Source organism: Patiria miniata, unplaced genomic scaffold (assembly GCF_015706575.1).
Source record: "Patiria miniata isolate m_02_andy unplaced genomic scaffold, ASM1570657v1 HiC_scaffold_9, whole genome shotgun sequence".
NCBI lineage: Eukaryota > Metazoa > Echinodermata > Asteroidea > Valvatida > Asterinidae > Patiria > Patiria miniata.
The window spans coordinates 5,682,823-5,704,597 of NW_024037076.1; the positions used below are offsets into that span (position 1 = coordinate 5,682,823).

General features: G+C 39.9%; 2 protein-coding genes and 1 long non-coding RNA gene across 4 annotated transcripts in view; all 3 read right to left on the bottom strand.

Moving 5' to 3' along the window:
* Positions 1–17,487, bottom strand: part of LOC119720376 (anaphase-promoting complex subunit 2-like) — a 32,227-nt gene extending 14,740 nt beyond the window's left edge. Inside the window, exons 1-5 of one of the 2 annotated variants that reach the window (XM_038190035.1) lie at positions 17,118–17,487; positions 7,389–8,014; positions 5,456–5,588; positions 2,461–2,758; positions 1,742–1,859 (exon numbers count right to left, since the gene is read on the bottom strand). In XM_038190035.1, the coding sequence (XP_038045963.1) occupies positions 1,742–1,859; positions 2,461–2,758; positions 5,456–5,588; positions 7,389–8,014; positions 17,118–17,204 (1,262 nt within the window). In that variant the 5' untranslated portion in view covers positions 17,205–17,487. Of the gene's footprint in view, positions 1–1,741; positions 1,860–2,460; positions 2,759–5,455; positions 5,589–7,388; positions 8,015–9,179; positions 9,199–17,117 lie in introns of those variants that run through there. The other variant, XM_038190036.1, reaches the window with a different exon arrangement.
* Positions 13,316–14,936, bottom strand: LOC119720377. Its single transcript, XM_038190037.1, has 2 exons — positions 14,713–14,936; positions 13,316–14,172 (listed from the first exon to the last, which is right to left on the bottom strand). Exons 1-2 carry the CDS (start codon positions 14,900–14,902, stop codon positions 13,901–13,903), a joined length of 462 nt encoding a protein of 153 aa, XP_038045965.1. The 5' UTR covers positions 14,903–14,936; the 3' UTR covers positions 13,316–13,900.
* Positions 15,813–16,549, bottom strand: LOC119720378. The gene is made up of 2 exons (XR_005270089.1): positions 15,932–16,549; positions 15,813–15,897 (listed from the first exon to the last, which is right to left on the bottom strand). It is a non-coding gene; the product is annotated as an uncharacterized LOC119720378 (long non-coding RNA).
* Positions 17,488–21,775: the final 4,288 nt, after the last annotated feature.

Here is a 21,775-nt window from a genome sequence, read left to right on the forward strand (position 1 = left end):
TTGGCCCAATGAGCAGGGTAATAATAAGCGCCTTGTATCCTTTGGCAATTTGGCGCTCTATAAGTCCAGGTACTATTATTATTATGATGAACTGCTTTAATACACCTTTAACCCTAACCTTTTCCAAATCCTCCAAATCCCTCTTTGCAGAATGTAGGATTTTGAAGGATTGTGGCTACATGGCAAAAACATGTGGCTGATTTTGGAGGATGCACTGTGTCAAGGTCTTAGGCCGGACCTTGTGTTGTTTATGCTCAGCTGTGCATAAATATAGGCCTGGATTATGATTGAAATCCTCCGCACTGCTCCAGGATGTCACTGGCTCTGCCTCAACATATTGACAGTGATTGCTAGAGGATTATGCAGGATTGAGGTAGTGGTCACCCCTCCAAGGACCACATTCAAGAAATAATGGAGAATTTTGCAGGATTGACGCTGTATGCAATTTTTACATGGAGGCAGTTGGAGGATTTTGCAGGATTGAGGTTACATGTACATCCTAGCAAAAATGCCTAGGGTGTAAGGGTCAAAGGTATATAAGATCATTTGCAACTTTTGCAAATAAACTGTTAAAAGTTTCAGCACAGGTTGGTAATTATAACTACAAACTATACATTTTGAGAAAACAAAGATTTTATGAGTCTCATAAGTGGGCATTTCCACACTAATGGGGTACAACTGACTGCCAACTTGGGATTTCAGGGGGTGGGGGGGGGGGGGGGGGGGTGGGGAGAGACACTGGAGGGTACAGCAAAGCAAGATATTTTGTTCATTTTTTTCCTACACATTCCTGAGGCCTTAACCCTAACCCCCCTCAATCCTCCCAATCATCATGGCGGTTTTGGAGGATTGAGGATGAATGGTGCTTGAAGAAGAGGAAGATTTTGGAGGATTGAGGATGAATGCATTTGCAGAGACAGAACTGTCTGATGATTTTGAAGGATTGAGGCACTGGGTATCCTTCAATTGATCTAGTATGTAAGTGCAACATTTTTGAGGATTTTGGAGGATTGAGGATGGTTCCTAGCAAAAAGGGCCTAGTGGATAAGGGTACAGAATTTTTGCAATAAATGACGACAATTATTATCATGTGCATGAATTTACCCAAATGTCATCTCATTTATATTCATATTATTACATAGCCCATTTAGGATTGGCAACAGCCAAAATAATAACAATATTTTAGGTCTATAAGACAATAACGTGGTCAGAGATGTTGTGACAAATTTCTTTCTCTGACACGTATGTAATATTCTGAGCATAATGCCCTGTGATGTCTTAAATATACAGTAGATTGTCTTGGTTTTACAAGTAACAATGCTGTAGGGATAAGAATGAAAAGGCACAACATTTGATAAATGCAATTATTGTAATAACAACTTTCTAAAAATATTAACAGACTTTCTGTCCATGGTACCCAATAACATTCTGAGCATCTATATCTTGTAAAATTTGCCTGGAAAGTCTTAAATTCTTGGTGAGCACAAACCTCAACAATTGGGTGAAGAAAAGAGGACAAACAACTTGATATTATTATCCTGCTTCATTCTTCAATCCCATGTCACACTTTTAAGTGTGCCGACGACCACCCGTTTTTTTAAACCATCTTTCATTGTTGCTTACTTTGTGCACACGCAGGAACTAGTTCGTCATCTTCCAATACCTTGGGGAGGTAATATTGACTATCAACCATCAAACCGTGATTTATTTGTATACTACTTACTGGGTACTATAAACTCACCGGAGATATTTCCTGACAGGTTGGCATACCAGCTCCAGTATGATACCTGATGGATCCAACACTCTCAGAGCTCGGATAGACGAGATGTATTGAGTCAGGATATCGTCAGTATTTACTCCTTAAAGAGAAGATATAACATTTGCAAACATCACAAAACGAAATTATCAAATTATCACGAAATACCTTACTGGATTGTTAGGGAATGACAGTCTAAAGCATCCTGTAAAATCGTGGCTCCTGGTGTGCTGCCATTTTGAAGAAAAATGGTATTTTTCCAACGCTGGTCGGCTGACCAGCGTTGGAGAAAACTGGCTTTTTTCAAAAACTGCTCCGAATTTTCATAATTAGTTATTCCGCATTTTCTTTGCAATTGATTACACACATGTGAAGGGGTACAAGTCTGCTAGACTGATTCTCTGACCCCCAAAGCCTATAAATTGCTCCGTTTCATCTTAAGTGGGGTCAGGGAACAAGACTGCAAGAACATGATTGGTTTTCTTGGTTTTTCCAGAATCTACAAGCCCAAAACGTGAAAAAAGTCATTTTAACAATATTTGCTATAACAGACTAATCCTCCAAATTGCAGCAAAAGCAAATTTGTACATTCCCTTTAAAATAAAAGACAAAAACTGGGATTTAAAAATTCTGTTTTGCGTAGCAGTACTTTCTTTGCCTTCCAGTATTCGCCAGTAGCCTTAGATTCAGAATGCTGTTGTTACCTGGGTGCAGTAAGCGTGTCTCCAAGGAGCTGCGCAGTGACTGAACCAGGTGCCTTCTCAGGTCTGTCTTCTCCAAGCACTTCTGCAGATCCTCCAGAGCGGAGAGGGAGTCTGGGAACTCAACGATGATGTTGAAAAGTTCTTGAATGCGAAGGTTTGCGTAGGTTTGGTACAGGAGATACTGCAGTCTGTCCTTCCACTGGCGCAGTGTCTGCTGCGTGCTGCCGCCGATGGTCCGCTGCGATTCCTCTCCACAGAAAACGAGATTCAACCATCTCACAACCTTGCTAGACAACCACTGCAGGTACAAACAACACAATTTAACGTTCAAAGTTTCTCAATACATTTTCATGAGCTCTTGTATAACTTAACAGGGTTCTCCCCACGTACAAACGTGCGTATCGGCCCGATACGCTGGAATTGCGGCCCGATACGCCGACAAAAATGCCGATCACATTTTTCAGCCCCCGATACGCACAATATAATTATTATACAAGCCATTAAAATGCACAACATAATCGTTTCATACGCCATTATTTCATCTTGACATGCAAAATCTTGACAAAAATCCCATATTTCTGATGCATGTGTGATCAAAATGCACACGATGACGGGTCTTTCGCGTCTACCGCCAGGACCCAGCTATATATTAGCGCATACAGCATGGTACACTGGTTCCCTTCGCGTAGTATCAATGCTATGATGAAGGACCGGAACCAGTGACTACTGCCTCGTGCGTGCATACACATGTACATGATGATGATGTCGGCCGAAGTTAAGCATATAGTGGAATCAACCACCTCAAATATATTTTTAATTAGGTGAGGCAAGTTTTAATCACTTTTGATGGTCAGTCTTGATAATTTTCGTGGTACAAAGGAAAATAATCCTGGCACAAAACTACATGATTCCTTGTTCAATATGCTCCATTCAATCATGTGTTTTTATTTCTCCATGATTCAATCAGCAGCCCAAAAAATTGGCGAAATAATTTTTTCAACCTTCCGAAACTATTTTGAAAGGCATGTAATCGGAAGCAAAAGCGATTTTTTTTCTTCACCTTAATTTCTTAATTTGAAACTTGCTTGTAAATATAATCCATACTTTCTAGTTCAGGAAGTTTTAACACAGGTTTTGAAATGCTGATTTTTTTTTAAAGTTAAAAATGTTTTTTTTTTTTTTTCTTTAATTACAAAAAATATCACAAGATCTCCTCTAAATTTTAAGGACAAATCTTCCTTAAAGACTCCCCAGATTTGCTCTAAAATGCACCAGAGGGCCTCTAAAGTTCAAAATTTTTACACGCCGTGGCTTCGCAGGTTGGTGAATCACAACAAAACTTCCCCCACAGTTTTGAAAAAATCCTGGGGAGAACCCTGAACTACATGTACAGTACTAGCCCCATAAATGTGGCCAATTTAGTGGACTACCTCCGTAAATAAAGGCCACACTTCCACCATGTACAAACACATGTCGAACTTTGCCAAATTTTGATTTTTGCATTTAGGCTTAGTTTGTAGTTCATTTTTGCTTTAGAAACATACTCACCCTCTTTATAGGCTAATCAGAAAGTGCTTCCTTTTTCAGATGTCTAATTTTCGTGAAATTTCATGTTGAAATTTTGATACGCAAACGTGTGCAAACGAATCTGGAAATTTCGTGAAAAATAGACATCTGAAAAAGGCAGCCCTTTCTGATTAGCCTATTAAGAGGGTGAGTACGCTTCTAAAGCAAAAATAAACTACATCCTAAGCCTAAATGTGAATATCAAAATTTGACAAAGTTCGACATGTTTTTGTGCATGGTGGAAGTGTGGCCTTAATTTACGGAGGTAGTCCAGTAAATTGGCCACATTTATGGGGCTAGTACAGTACATACATTCAGTCAGTTTTGACTACACAGTACATGTTTGGCTGCGGGGCAGGCAACCTTATGGTTCCTTCCTTACACTGGCAAGGCTGATGTCTGTCCTGGTTTTAAATGGCAAATGTCATCTCCAAGATGTTGTTGATACTTGAGATATGATGTTCGTTGACAGTATACAGTATATAATAGAGCATCAATCTGCATCATACATGTAATACAGATGCACTCACTTGTTTAGCATTCATTAACCCTCCTATGCAAACATATAGGCCTATTCCGTGCCAAATTGTCCTTGCAGTCAAAAAGAATCAAGTGACTGTTTTCAACCCTTAAGAATTCCCAGCCCACACAAAGCAGGATTGACTGCCTTGGACTGATTAAGTAACTTGATACAACTATGCTCTGACTCCGGGTGAGTGATAAAACAGCTGTGACCACAACGTGCCTGCTTTGTCTGTCGGCCCAGTTTGACTAGTCACAGTGCTTGCTTGACATGTGAACGACTGTTGGTGACTAGCCTTTGTTAAAAGTATAGCAGGGGAAGTGGAAGTGAATTTTGACTATCTGTGACTGCTTGGATATCAGGAGGGTTAAATTAACCCTCCTGCTATCTGAACAGTCACAGACAGTCAAAAAAAAATCAATCCTCTTCCCCTGCCATGCCTTTTACACAGGCTAGTCACCAACAGTGAGATCGTATTTCAAGCAAGCACTGTGACTAGTCAAATTCAGTCAACAGACAAAAACAGGCAAGTAGTAAGCACAGCATAGCTGTACCAAGTTAGATACAATTTTTTTGCAAACAGTCACAGCCAGTGAATCCTTAAAACTGTCACTTGACTGATTTTGACTGAAAGGACAACTTGGCACAGAATGAATGTCTGCATAGGAGGGTCAATACTTAATCATACCTGAACATCACACATATACATGTAGTTAGGAGTCTATGGGCTTATCTTGAAGTACTACCGACCAGTTGAGCAACAGTACTTGTGTCCCACGTGCCAGCACAGCTACATGTACATGCACTTTTACTCCCCTATAACATATTAGAACATTGACCAATGACAGAGGTGTGCTTGGCTAATGAATATGTATGAAGTGACAAACCAATCACAGTAATTCTCACCCTTTCTAATGTAACAATGTAAGAAGTCTCAAACTCTCCCCTGCACTTGTTGTCCACATGATGCTTGATCTTGGCATGGATCAGGGACGTTACGGGCTCTGCACAAACTCGCTCCAACAGGCCTAAACAGTGTCTGTAAACAAAATATTGTGAATACAGTGACCGCTAGATTGTCCGAAGGTTCGATAGTTTGAAGGTTGTTAGTCCGAAGGTTCGTTAGTCCTCAGGTTCAATAGTCCTCAGGTTCAATAGTCGGAAGGTTTGTATTAGTCCGAAGGTTCAATAGTCCGAAGGTTCAATAGTCCGAAGGTTCAATAGTCCGAAGGTTCAATAGTCCGAAGGTTCAATAGTCCGAAGGTTTGTATTAGTCCGAAGGTTCAATAGTCCGAAGGTTTGTTGGTCTGAAGGTTTGTTAGTCTGAAGGTTCAATAGTCCAAAGGTTCAATAGTCCAAAGGTTTGTATTAGTCCGAAGGTTCATTAGTCCGAAGGTTCAATAGTCCGAAGGTTCAATAGTCAAAAGGTTTGTTAGTCCGAAGGCTCGTTAGTCTGAAGGTTCGAAAGTCTGAAGGTTCGTTGGTCCGAAAGTTCGTTAGTCTGAAGGTTGGATAGTCCGAATAGACAATAAACAGAGATGAAACTGGCATGTGGCAAAAAAATCGGAAAAAAGGCCGAACAAAAATACGTGTCCGAAGTCTGGGCCGCGCTGCCATTACACACATATACATGCATGTACAATACACTTCATGCCCAATTTCCGGACACCAACTCCTGCTTTATTTTTTATTCAAACAAAATTTTACGATGAAAAAAAAAATGGTCAGCGATTTCGGAGCCGCGATTTCATTGCATAAAATGCCTGAATTACGGTTAGAGTAATGGAGTCATCAATAAAGAAGTTCACTTCTTACTTGAGAAAGTCGAGGGAAAAGTCCGAAAGACAAGGGCACCGTTCATGGTGCTTCAATCATGTCCATGATTCAACCACTTGCATTCATGCATGGGAAAAAAATCAGGCATTACCGTCTTTCTCTTCCAACAAATGCCAGTGAAATGTTTCGCTAATGCTCTCTTCGCTATCCTCGAGATATTCATCATGATTTTTAAAGCATTGCATTTTGTACAACTGAATCTGAAACCTCCGAAAATCGCACAACATAATGATTTTATCCACAGGATCCTTCACAAGGCTACCCGTCCCGGCCGGCCATGTGCTAGCGGACGGTACGGTGGTGCGGTACGTACGCACGCTGGTACCATTGCATATTCGCACGCACGTGCGACACAGTGATTTTTCCATGTCGCCTGTCAATGTTTAACCTTTTGTCCAGCCGGAGAAGGCTCCGATCAGTGTTATGCCCTGTGTTTCTACCGTTGAAACTCTCCAATAACGACTGGTGAAAGAGATTAAAACTACGTTCGCGATGATTTTAGCACGCCATTTCCATCGACTTTCTTCGAAATTATGATTGAAATAAAATGACATTTTGTGAAAAAATCATCAGAAAATCAAATTTTGGGACACACTGGGACACACTGTAAAAAAATCGGAAATTTCGTTGGAAAATTCAAAAAGTCGGTTTTCCGATTAAAATCGGAAAAGTTTCATCTCTGAATAAAGGTCAATAGTCCAAATTGACAATAAGGCTCAACTGTCTGAATTGACAGCACAGAACTTTATTGTAAATTTGGACTATTGAACCCAGTGTGAACTATTGAACTCAAGCAACGAGACCATGTGGCAGCCGATATCAGCGCACATTCGGTCCTCTACCCTCACAGGTACCCAGTCGTACTCCTGGGTGGCAAGAGGCAACTGAAGTAAAGTATCTTGCCTAAGGGCACAAACACCATATTCCAGGCAGGGTTCGAACCCTGAATCGTACATGTATCAAACACCCTAACCACTGGACCATGGGCACTGGAATAACTTACAATTTGGAATTGATTTGATGAAACTGTTGAAGCACATCCTTGCAGTGACACGCCTCCTTGGATTGTTGGCATGCGGAACACCTGATGTCATCATCTTCTTCTTCTGCAGTGTCTTCCGTTTCGCCATCGTCACCTTGACTTCTCATGCTCACGTCACCCCCTGACCTCTTCTCACCATGAAAAGCTCTAAAAGCTTGACTGTAGAAATCGTTCACTACACTTTGGAAGCATTTCGGAGTCTGGTCAAAGAGCATAGCTTTCAGCATTGTCTGGACTCTCTCGACAAGCTGAGTACAGTTTATCGGCGAGCGTATCTCAGCGGACAATTCATCGAGTGTTCTCGCACTATTGATGAATGGTACCACATTTGCGGACAGAGCACTGATGGCAGGAACAAGTGGGTTATCCACAGACAGAGATGATGTTTCTAGGGGTATGTGATGGGGTGTAAAGTGCGACCAGAACTGAGGGACGTATTTTCTCTGGAGTGTGTGCTGTAGCGTTTCCATGAACCACTCTTCTAGAAGGTTTCCCATGCCTTGTTCAGCGAGCACACCGTGGGCTGATCTGATGTCATCCATCGTGCCGACAGCTTGCTCAGAAATGTCCATAGCGGATGTTGAGCCCTTTTGTCATCAGTTCACAGCATGAGAAATAAACAAACAATGATTTAATGACATGCATTGTTGCTCTTTTTCCAGATTAATTAAAATTTTGATTGAATATAAATATTAAATCATCGCCTCTTTTCTGAATGAGAAATCACTAGAAAGATTGGCAGCAGCTTGTGTTTAATAGACCTTATACCTAGCAGCAATCTTAGAGAGCCTCACCCTCCAGGATATTTTGGCTAGAACCCCTGTCAAAAGCAGCAACATGCAACACTTGTCTAAGTGACAAGCCTGCCCTGTGCAGCAAGATCCATCAGGTCAAAAGTCTCAAGGCCACACTGCCTCAGAGTCTGTGGTCACCAAATGAAGCAGGCTACACCTGTGGCATTGTTCAATGGGATTAGCTCTCATTTGTTCAGTACTGGCCATTTATGCACTGGTGTTACAGCTGAATACACCAAGTGCATTAGACTTTTCCACCTGATGCACCGTGTTGCATCTGGCACAGTTAGGGTTAATTGAGTAACAATAAGGTTCACTACTTCACTCAGAATGCAAATCCTACCAAAACAAAGGCATTGCCCTTAAAAAACTGTTCAAAAATTACCAAAAAAGGTGTCATTACATTGATGAGAGAAGTCTGCTTTGCCTTTAGCCTGAAAAGGTCATTTTTTAGAAATAAAACAAAATCTTGATTCTAATTTTATCGAAACAAAACAGGGGCCCTACTACACTACACGATCGCCGAAAATATTGTCTGTTTTATTGAAGTATTGGAAAGATTCCCATATTATCTGGCCATCACTTGTCAGTAGGGCCTATGTCACCCTGCGCACAAACCCTATGTCTGACTCCGAGTATGAAACCGGTCTGAACATTTTAAGTGTTTTCTTAGTAAATACTATACTATTAGCTCTACTGAGTGGAGTTGAATTACAGGTACCCCTCCATACAAACGCTCCACCGATTTGGCATACTTTGGTGACGGCGTCACAGTAGCATAGTCACAAACCCACGCGAGGACAAAAAGACCCCCAAAAAACCGGTAAAGAGAATACAAATGAAAGAGACAGTTACCCTGGATTGATCTACACATTCATGACATTCCATCAGACCCCTTACATTGTTCCCAAACAGCGAACATTTTGAAGAAAAACAGCAAAATAGTCTGAAAACTTACAGCTCAATGTGTTCGCCGTGAGGCTCAATCCTTGCACCAGTTTGCCGAATGAGGGCGTCTGACGTGACGTCACCGTCGTTGCTCGATCGAAGAAAAACAAGTCGCGCTTTATCAACGACTGTTTCGTGTGATAATACGTGCTCCGATCCGCGCCGTACGACAGTATGGGCTTTGAACACATGCAAGGTGGAGACAGCTGAAACGTATTTTAATAACAATGGGATTTTCATTTGTCAGTATTAGCATGGAGGAAGGAATTAGTAGTTCTTTGATACAAGTTTCATGTGGGTATCTGTCGTCATTTAATTTGTTTTTAATTTAGAACGTGTACGCTTCAGCCGTCTCCACCTTGCGTGTGTTCAAAGCCCATACTGTCGTACGGCGCGGATCGGAGCACGTATTATTACACGAAACAGTCGTTGATAAAGCGCAACTTGTTTTTCTTCGATCGAGCAACGACAGTGACGTCACGTCAGACGCCCTCATTCGGCAAACCGGTGCAACGATTGAGCCTTACGGCGAACACATTGAGCTGTAAGTTTTCAGACTATTTTGCTGTTTTTCTTCAAAATGTTCGCTGTTTGGGAACAATGTAAAGGGTCTGATGGAATGTCATGAATGTGTAGATCAATCCAGGGTAACTGTCTCTCTCATTTGTATTCTCTTTACCGTTTTTTGGGGGGTCTTTTTGTCCTCGCGTGGGTTTGTGACTATGCTACTGTGACGCCGTCACCAAAGTATGGCAAATCGGTGGAGCGTTTGTATGGAGGGGTACCTGTAATTCAACGCTCCACTCAGTAGAGCTACTACTAAAAGTACTAGTACTATAGCTGGAGTTACCCAGCCCTGAGTTTTATCATCGGGTTGTCTATTAGGGCTGGAGCTAGTTTTTCTCGTAAACGATAGTATAGGCAAAAAATTTTGGAAAATGTTCAATTTTGTCCCCGTTACACACTAATTGCAACTGCAACTCACCCCAAACTTGCCTGGAATAACCATTACACAGGTCCTTGAAGTAAAAAACGATCCACGATGAAGATTCAGCCTACAATTGCAGTGAAAACAGGAGGAATAACCGCTAACCTGACAACCTTGCTGGCATTATTATTATTATTATTATTTATTCGGCCAAAACATTCAAAATACAAACATGTACATGTACATACAATGTAAGAAATGTCATACATCAAGGACAGTCAAGATGAAAGATAAATTGTGTAACAAATACCAATCAAAAAGAATAGATGTGTATAGGTACAGTAGGTAAGAATGAGATGGGGAAGAATTGGGGGTGGGGATGAGGAATGTATACATGTAGAAGGGGAGCGGATTGGGGAAGAGTGGAAGTGGGAGGGAGTTCAACAAGCAGAGTAAAGACAATCCAATCTAAGATGGCCAGGATGAACAAAAGTGAAAACACTGTGACTCAAAAGCCTGTTCATCCAATCCTAGGTTGGTAACATAAAATAACTTTAAAATAAATCTATTATATACAAGTAATATGAGAAGTTAAAAATATATCTGGAAATTAAAAATGCTTTAATAATGGAGGGTAATATATATGAATAAAAAATGGGTAAATAAATATCTGCTAAATATGTAAATGAATTTAAATGAAAATAAAACAGTAGCATAAATAAAATAATTCAGTAAGAAACACAATAAGTGATAAACAAGTAAGCAATGAAACATACAAACGAGTTGAAAAAACATCTTAACAAAGACGAGAACAATCAGATAAAACCATACAGAAAAAAACATAACAGATACCGTACACATGCAAACAGACAAGCAAAGTTACGATTATACGAACAGTCTAATACATGTACAAACGTAACACACACACACACACACACACAAAACATATTAACAAAAAACAAACAAACGACAAACAGCCCAACACCCCAACAAACAAACAAACAAACAAACAAACCAAAAGTTAATAAGAGAACTCTATACGAAAAAAAAAAAATTAAATGATTCATGAAGGAAAGAAAACTGACTGGAAAAATTTGAAATGAATATTAGTTGAGCAAAGAAATCTGACCGAACCAGGACCCGAACCCGAGACCCCTGGACTACCGTTCCAGCTCTGGAACAGCAATACAGAGGTCCCGGGCCCGAATCCCGACTCGGCCAAACCTCCCCGCTCATCCAATATCCAAAACACAATTTAGATCAAAAGCAACAAGTAGACAAAACATTACAGGCATTTAACCATCAATAAAATGAGCACATAATGCACGATTAAAACACTGAAATGAATCAAGTATCAATGAGTCCTTAACGTGGATTGGGAGATTACTCCATATACGAGGAAAAGCATGAACAGGGGAATTCCTTAAACTTAGGGTTCTGGCGTAATGGTGATTAAATGAAACTGTGTCCAGGTGACGGGTATTGACTACTGTATGGCCAGGACCGCAATTGGTTTGTGCACCAAAAAAAATTGTGTACAATGAATGGCGGTTGATTATCAGGCACAGAGCGCTGTCAACTACTCGTTTTTGTCGGCTGCGCTGGCTGTTGGCGCATGACGTCACGCGGAAGCGTAATACCCGATGACTGTTTCATGCACTAATATGAGGTTTACCACTCGCATCACAGCTTTGGTACTGGAACCGCAACCGATTGTGCATGAAACAGTCATTGGGTGTTACGCTTCCGCGTGACGTCATGCGCCAACAGCCAGCGCAGCCGGCAAAAACGAGTAGTTGACAGCGCTCTGTGCCTGATAATCAACCGCCATTCATTGTACACAATTTTTTTTGGTGCACAAACCAATTGCGGTCCTGGCCATGCCAGCAAGGTTGTCAGGTTAGCGGTTATTCCTCCTGTTTTCACTGCAATTGTAGGCTGAATCTTCATCGTGGATCGTTTTTTTTACTTCAAGGACCTGTGTAATGGTTATTCCAGGCAAGTTTGGGGTGAGTTGCAGTTGCAATTAGTGTGTAACGGGGACAAAATTGAACATTTTCCAAATTTTTTTTGCCTATACTATCGTTTACGAGAAAAACTAGCTCCAGCCCTAATAGACAACCCAATGATAAAACTCAGGGCTGGGTAACTCCAGCATGTCCAGCTATAGCCCCACTAGTGTGGCCGTCGGTATGCTGCGCTGAACCTAAGGCCACACACCGTGGTACCGCGCGCTACTGGGGACGAAGTTTTCATAAAATTCAGGGCAGTTTCTTACATTCTCAGTTTCTTACTTTCTTATGGTTGTATTCTATGATGTCTCACCAATCACTTCTGGAATGCTAAGGTCTAATGATGTTCCATTTTCCGAGATATTCTTCAATCTTTCTGGAGTCCATAAGGTTTATCGCAAATAGCGTTCTACCAACAGAGGGCGCCCTGTTGCAAAGCATCATGGGATGCAAAACGGAGCACAACTATTTTGCAGTCCCGGATGTTGAAGCGCGCATCGCGCAACCAACACAAAATGATGGCTGCGATCACACACGAAAACTTTCAGCGATCGTGTAGTGTAGGGCCCGTTTGGTTTCGATAAAATTAGAGTCAAGAGTGTTTTTTTACTACTCAAAATGACCTTGTCAACCTAGAGCAGACTTCTCTCAATATAATGACACTTTTGTGTAATTTTTGAACAGTTTCTCGGAGTAGAAATGATGATTTTCCTGCGCGGTTTACAGTGGTGCAGTGCGATTCAGTGCGCCTTGCCATTCACGGTACATCGCGCAGCGATCGGCATCTTTATTTTCGTGTTGCGTTTTGTCGTTATCATCTTCATCCCCCCCCCCCCAAAAAAAATTCCCTAAAAAATTAAAAACCCTGCCCTTTATCTATGACATACCTGAATGTTTTTAATATCGCAAACTTGTTTGGTACTGGTAGGTCAAATAATTTAAAAGTGGATTTTGTTCCCTAATACAGGTCGCGGGCCCGTAGCTTCACGATCGCCAAAATTTCTAAGCCAACATGCCTACCTAGTTACATGTGTACATGTATGTAAATAACTGTTGTGTATTTTATAAATTGTTTTTTTTATGTTAAACAGGTTTTCTTGTATTCGTCCAAGTAAATTTGTGCCAATATTGGGGCTACCGGTTATTTAAGAAACACAGGTCATATTTGCCAAGTTTTTAAACTTTATCCAACTCTTTTTACGAGAATCTGCTCAAATATTGCCAGCTTTTTAATTAAGAAACACGGCTCATATTTGCCAATTACTTTCACCTATTTATTCCAACTGTTGTTTTGAGACTCGGCTTTTTTTATTTGAGGGACGTAGGCGCATTCCTTGATATTTGACAACTGTTCATACAACTCTTGTTATGACACTCGAGTAGGCTTGCATTTGCCAGTTTTATTTTCAATTTTCCAGGGTTTTTTTTACTATTCATTCAATTCTCGTCAAGAGACGCAGGTCATAATTGCATTTTTAAACAATGTTCATGTACTTTTATAAAACATGACTTGATCATTTCAATTTGCATTTTCTACATCCTTATTGTGTGCAACTTTGTTCCAAATTTTATATACATTATTTTTAATAAAACATGTCTCTTATTTTTATGAACCTGCAAAACCTTTTACAATTGATATAATTTCTATTATCATTATCATAAGTGAAGACCGTTCATGTACATGTAGGTTAATGCCATTTATAATTTGGTTTATTTTGCATACAAACCTTGAGTAAGAATGAACAAAATAAATAAAAACTTAAGAAAAGGTACAGCAAAGTTTTGATTTTCTCAGATGGCCGGCAGTGGTGTAGTGAGATCCAATGCTCGACTCTTCACCGGTGCTCTTTTCAGTGTCTCAGGAAGGTCGTATCCTCTCAAAAATAAAGATGGGTGAAGTTCATCAGGATATGGCTGGCCGTATTTGAAGTGGTTGCTGCAGACTGTAGTCGATGATTTTACTTTGAAATCCTGCCGTTGGGTCAGTTGAGTCCAGAGAGGGAAGAGTTTCTTATGCCTGCATGAGTGGAATCCGAGTGTGTTTACATGCTCTTTGATGACATCTATCAAGAGAAGGGGAAACGTAAGATAGAGATATTTATTGTTTAATGACGGAGAAAAAATAAACCACATAAGACTTCGCAATTATTTGTATGAGTAAAACAATGGAGTAGGCTAGCTAGCTAGGCCTACTAGCTGACTAGGACAAATATATACATGTGTACATGTATATATTTTTTTTACATTTTTGTGAACAGAATATAATTTATTATAAATAAACAATCATGAAATTGTCTGTAAAAGTCACACATCGTTCGCTGACAGAAGTAACAATTAAACCATTATAAAAGCCACATATTTTTCCGATAAGAAAAGAGTCATAAAATGGAGCTTTTGAGGGGCACAGAAACTCTAAATGCACTGGCCGACACAGTCATGACAGTGCAGAGTGTCCCGTGTTTCCCCGGTCGCGTGCCGGTCGTCGGCACATCGCGATCGCGTCGGGTCAGAACTTAACTGCACGCTATCCTACTTTTTGTCGTGAGAACATTTTTTTTCTGTACAACAAAACAACTTTAATTTATGTATAACAAAGATCATACCTTTGTGGATAACAACAGTCATTATTGCAACCCAGAACAGCACAATAATCACCTCCCATCGAACACAATACGTCAGAAAAATGGGCAGCCAAGAAATATCGTACACACCGCACCGTGCAATGCCGTGCATGCCGTGTGTACGTTTTCCCACCGCCGTGTGATGGCGCTGTTGCTCCGATTGCAGCCCCATGATCCTTTGCGGTTTGTATTTGCGATAAACCTTATATGCACTCGTGAAACGTCTGGTGATGGCAGCCATTTTGAATGGGACAAGAGATGACCTCAAGCTGTGACGTCGCGTGTATGCAAATTGCTTGTCGAGCGCGCGAGGGCGCGAGTTGCAAATGCGACGGCTGTTTCCTGTACCATGCATTTATCGTCAGGGGGCCACGTGCACCGATCTCTATTCAGGATCTACGGCACAGGAAACAGCCGTCGCATTTGCAACTCGCGCCCTCGCGCGCTCGACAAGCAATTTGCAATTGCATACACGCGACGTCACAGCTTGAGGTCATCTCTTGTCCCATTCAAAATGGCTGCCATCACCAGACGTTTCACGAGTGCATATGGACTCCAGAAAGATTGAAGAATATCTCGGAAAATGGAACATCATTAGACCTTAGCATTCCAGAAGTGATTGGTGAGACATCATAGAATACAACCATAAGAAAGTAAGAAACTGAGAATGTAAGAAACTGCCCTGAATTTTATGAAAACTTCGTCCCCAGTAGCGCGCAGTACCACGGTGTGTGGCCTTAGGTTCAGCGCAGCATACCGACGGCCACACTAGAATACAGGTCAACTCGTACGCGAACCAACTCGTACGCGACCAACTCGTACGCGGGTCAATTCGTACGCGAACCGACTCGTACGCGGACCGACTCGTACGCGGACCGACTCGTACGCGGACCAACTCGTACGCGTGAGTTTAGACGATTGGTTTAGCTCACATGGACAGATGAAATTAGGTTCGGTACGTACGGTAGGTCGGCATAATTTTACCTTTTCTGAAAGGTTGAGATTTTCAAATTAAATGTAGTTGATTTATGAATCCGCCAGTGCTACTTACATTCGCGATTTTTTAGAGAAGAATTCTGCGGTTTTTTTTTTTTTACAAGTTCGCTTGATTGATTGGGAAGTTGTCTTCGCGATAACCAGTATGATTGGTTCCCGCCGCACCGCGCACTGTATAAAGAATGCATGATTGAATCGCTGTAACCTGTGTATGCCGCGGTACAATTGCTGGTTGGTTAGACAAGTAAAATGACAAGAAAACACCGATCTTTGCGAGGTCTATTGTATAAAAAGGAGCTACTATAAAAAAAGGAATATAGCATCACGCATGCATAACTTTTGTACGGACAGTGTCCGCCAGTTTTTTGCTTGGGTCAGATAGTTTTTAGTCCTAATTATTATATATCCAAATAATATTTTGTAAAAAAAGAAATAATGGGGAGTTGATTTTTATTTTTTTTTTAAATCCGAATTTTATATAATTTCACCGGAAATGCGAGGTTTCTTGGGTCAAATGGGATTTTCTTGGGTCAGAAAATTAATTTTTTGCTTGGGTCCGATAATTTTTTAGTCCTAATTATTACTGACATGACAGGTACATTGATTAAAAAAACACGAAAAATGCAACTGGTACATCGTTGCATTAATATATGGAATTAAATTTGACGTGACAAGGCTACAGGTATGCACAAAACGATACAACACTCGTCTAACTACAAAAATCAGTTACTTTATTATCATCATTCACGGGTTCACTCCCAATCACACACAACGGTCACACATTGAACTACGAACTACCCGTCACACTATTCCCAAATTCTTCCCAACCATGCCAACCCAATCCTCGAAACCACTCCTAAAACGGCCCGCGTACGAGTTGGTTCGCGTACGAGTTGGCTCGCGTACGAGTTGGTTCGCGTACGAGTTGGCACGCGTACGAGTTGGTTCGCGTACGAGTTGTCTCGCGTACGAGTTGACCAATCCGCGTACGAGTTGACTCGCGTACGAGTTGGTTCGCGTACGAGTTGACCTGTTTCCGCCACACTAGTGGGGCTAGTCCAGCTACTACTACTAGTACTATACTATCCTTGCTAATTTTGACTTTTTAAGACATATTATCACTTTCTGATGGCTGATAAGGGTACTGATAGGCCACTGAAGGGAAAACTTAGTGATGGCCAAATGGGATTCTTTCCACGTCACATTGGAAAATATGACTTTTGCAAATGACTGAGACTAGTCATTTTGCAATTTTAAGTTACTTTTGTCAAAAAAGAAAAAGAAAAAAGGGAGGTGTCGTAAACTACACCATTACCTTACATTCTTTCCCAAACCTTTTATAATTAGAATTTACATCGATATGACCAAATGTTTCCATACAATTTACAGACCTCGGCATGATTTTCTTGACTGCCAGCAAGTAATCTGGCGGTGATTGTCTGCCAAGCTTGGTTCGCCAACTCCAAATCATGCGCCATTTTCGCAAAAGTCCTGTAGAATAGTCTGTTGAACACACATCGTGTACGCTAAATGCATTAGACGTACAAGTACCATGCAGTTTCTCGACTATTAGACTGGTGACATATCCTCGTGGGTACACATGATCCTTCCGATGGTGTTTTAAGCGCGACCAATGCAATCCGAATGAAAATCAATGTGTATTTTTCTCGAGTAAAACACTACATTGTTACGATCATATTATTGTTATCGTTGGACCGTTTCTTATGATATTCAATACCCCTCTGTTACACATCGTGGAAATTAATTGCACGAAATTTCAGTTTAATACATCCTGTATTTCTCGAGTTATTGATCGGAAACTGAGTTGTTATTTTTGTTCAATAGTGCAGCTTCCGCACCATATTCTTTTATTTAATAGAGGGCGCGCCACATAAATAGTGGTCTCGATAATTATCCGCCACCAAACTCGTTTGAGGGGCAACAACTCCAGAAATACAAGATTTTTTAAATTGAATTTTCGAATAGTGATTTGTCATTATGTTTAACATTACGAGATTTAATTTCATAAGAAACCGTCAAACAATGAGGCAGTATTGACCGTAACAATACAGTCGGACAAATGCAATCCGAATGAAAATCAATGTGTATTTTTCGCGTGTAAAGCACTACATTGTTACGCTCATATTATTGTTATCGTTGGACTGTTTCTCATGATATTCAATACACCTCTGTTATACATCGTGGAAATTAAATGCACGAAATTTCAGTTTAATACATCCTGTATTTCTCGAGTTATTGATCAGAAACTGAGTTGTTATTTTTGTTCAATAGTGCAGCATCCGCATCATATTCTTTTATTTAGAGGGCGCGCCACATAAATAGTGGTCTCGATAATTATCCGCCACCAAAATCGTTTGGGGGGCAACAACTCCAGAAATACAAGACGTTTTAAATTAAATTTTCGTCTAGTGATTTGTCATCATGTTTAACATTACAAGATTTAATTTCATAAGAAATCGTCAAACAATGAAGCAGTATCGACCGTAACAATACAGTGTTTTAAGCGCGACAAATGCTATCCGAATATTTTTAGCGTGTAAAACACTACATTGTTACGATCATATTATTGTTATCGTTGGACCGTTTCCCATCATATTCAATACCCCTCTTTTACACATCGTGGAAATTTATTGCACGAAATTTCAGTTTAGTACATCTTGTATTTCTCGAGTAATTGATCGGAAACTGAGTTGTTATTTTTGTTTAATAGTGCAGCATCCGCACCATATTCTTTTATTTAATAGAGGGCGCGCCACATAAATAGTGGTCTCGATAATTATCCGCCACCAAACTCGTTTGGGGGGCAACAACTCCAGAAATACAAGTTGTTTTAAATTGAATTTTCGTCCAGTGAATTGTCATCATGTTTAACATTACGAGATTCAAATTCATAAGAAACCGTCAAACAATGAAGCAGTATTGACCGTAACAATACAGTGTTTCAAGGGCGACCAATGCAATCCGAATGAAAATCAATGTGTATTTTTCGCGTGTAAAACACTACATTGTTATGATCATATTATTGTTATCGTTGGACTGCTTCTCATGATATTCAATACACCTCTGTTATACATCATGGAAATAAATTGCAAGTAATTTCAGTTTAATACATCCTGTATTTCTAGAGTTATTGATCGGAAACTGAGTTGTTATTTTTGTTCAATAGTGCAGCATCCGCACCATATTCTTTTATTTAATAGAGGGCGCGCCACATAAATAGTGGTCTCGATAATTATCCGCCACCAAACTCGTTTGGGTGGCAACAACTCCAGAAATACAAGATTTTTTAAATTGAATTTTCGTCTAGTGATTTGTCATCCTGTTTAACATTACGAGATTTAATTTCTTAAGAAACCGTCAAACAATGAAGCAGTATTGACCGTAACAATACAGTGTTTTAAGCGCGACAAATCATTATTAATACATTGTCGTAAAAGTTGGTATCTGAAAATTTCTATGCGAAACCCCGTACACCGGGGGCTTGTGTGGAAAATATCAGACGGTTATTTATTACTCCCCATCACGTTCAATTAATTTCGGCAGCGACCGCAAGCCCCATTTGAAAGAAAAAGTGAAGACCGGATCAAGGAACCAATTTTTACGACAACGTGCTGGTAATGTCGCGGCTAAAGCTTTGCCATCTCGCGAACGCTGAGGTGCACTGAACTGCAATGAACTAATTCAAGTGAGAATTTCTACGCGAGTCATTAGCATAAAGGTGCCCACACAATTTCTTTTGAAACCGGAGATCATTTTGCTTTAAAAACGGTGGAATTGTGTAAATAATTTTATACCCAAGCAAGGATCAACTCCCTGGGGCTTCAATCCGAGGGCAGGTTTGATCAAATTACGGATGAAAAATGGGTCCTATTTGCCTGTGAAAGTGGAAGGATGCCACTTGCCTCCAGTTATTGACTCCACAAAGACCTATGTGGCTATGATTCGGAATGAATGTTTCGTGATAAAACACTATATTTTCTTTAAATCATATTAAATTTATTCTTCGACCGTTCACGTCAATTTGCAAATTTTTGTGTCAAATATCATGACCAATAATCGGTCGCAATTTTAATCCAATGCAATGTGATGTTCTGCAGTTGTGGTCTCATCGTGATCCACATTGACAGAAGTCTTTACGGGTGCATACCTGCAAATAAACTCCCATAGACACTAGTGCTAAATGCCCGTACTTCAAAATTCTTTTAAAAATACTCAAAACTCTCACAGGTATTCAAGCTGCACAGAAAAATGATGATCAATGTGTCATCTTTCAATTTCTTTTCAATTTATGGTGGGTTGACCATTGACTTTTCGAGATATTTTCACGCAAAGAAGACGACCCCTATTTTCCCCAAAGCGGAAAAGTAGCCATCTTGAAAAACGATCCCTCCACAACATGGCAAAATAGCGCCACTTTCGAGCCCAATAGCATCCAAAATGCTCAGAATTGGAAGCCCCAAGTCCGGGCCAGAGGTTCACTACCATATCTCTTCAATTCCCCAATTTTACGGCGCTCAGAACTCTCTAATATAGAATATTTTGAGGGAATAACTTTTATTCATGAGCTTGGCGGATCGATTTACCGGTGTGTACCCTTACGGCGCTGACCAGTGTTTGTGTAGGGCGCCCTCCTTTGGAAGAACGTTATGGCAGCAAAAAGTACGGTGCGTCCCACATACTGTTGTTTTATTGTCGCTGTGTGTATATTTTCTTCCACGGTCGATTTTTAAAACTTTTTATGTCATTAAATCACGACTGATGATCGAAAGGGGAATGCAATATGTAATTCTTGAGCTATCGTCTCCAAAAAAAAGGGGTTTTTTTTTGTTAATTATAAAAGTGACTAAGATTCGGAATGAATTTTTCGTGAAAAAAACTGTATTTTCTTTAAATCATATTAAATTTATTCTTCGACTGTTCACGTCAATTTTCAATTTTGTTCTGTCAAATATCATGGCCAACGGTCTTTTGGACGAGATTTCAGTCCAATTGATTACGTTATTTTGCAGTTATTGATTCCACAAAGAGTGTTTTTTTCTCAATTAAAATTGACTAGGATTCGAAATGAATGTTTCGTGATTAAAACACTATATTTTCTTAAAATCATGTTAAATTTATTCTTCTACGGTTTCCGTCAATTTTCAAACTTGTTGTTTCAAATATCATTGCCAATTGTTGGACAAGATTTCAATCCAACTCAATATGTTATTCTGCAGTTATTGTCTCCACAAAGAGTGTTATATTTTTGTTCAATGAAAAAGGAAGATTCCGAATGAATTTTTCGTGATAAAACACTGTATTTCAAAAAAAAAATCATATTAAATTGATTCTTACACGGTTCCCGTCAATTTTCAAACTGGTTGTGTCAAATATCATGGCCAATTTTCGAGTGTAATTTCAATTCAATGCAATGCGTTGTTTCTCAGTTATTGTTTCCACAAAGAGTTATACTTTTGTTCAATGACAAGTGACTAAGATTCGGAATGAATTTTTCATGATAAAGCACTTTATTTTCTTTAAATCATATTAAATTTATTCTTCCACGGTTCCCGTCAATTTTCAAAGTGGTTGTGTCAAATATCATTGCCAATATTCGGATGTAATATCAATCCAATGTAATGTGTTTTTCTTCAGTTATTGTCTCCACAAAGAGTGTTATATTTTTGTTCAATGAAAAGTGACTTAGGTTCAGAATGAATTTTTCGTGATAAAACACTATATTTTCTTTAAATCATATTAAATTTTTCTTCCACGGTTCCCGTCAATTTTCAAACTGGTTGTGTCAAATGTCATGGCCATTATTCAGATGTAATTTCAATCCAATGCAATGTGTTGTTCTTCGGTTATTGTCTCCACAAAGGGTATTATATTGTTGTTCAATGAAAAGTGACTAAGATTCGGAATGAAGTTTTCGTGATTAAGCACTATATTTTCTTTAATCATATTAAAAATTATTCTTTCACGGTTCGCGTCAATTTTCCAACTGGTTGTGTCAAATATCATGGCCAATATTCGGGCGTTATTGCAA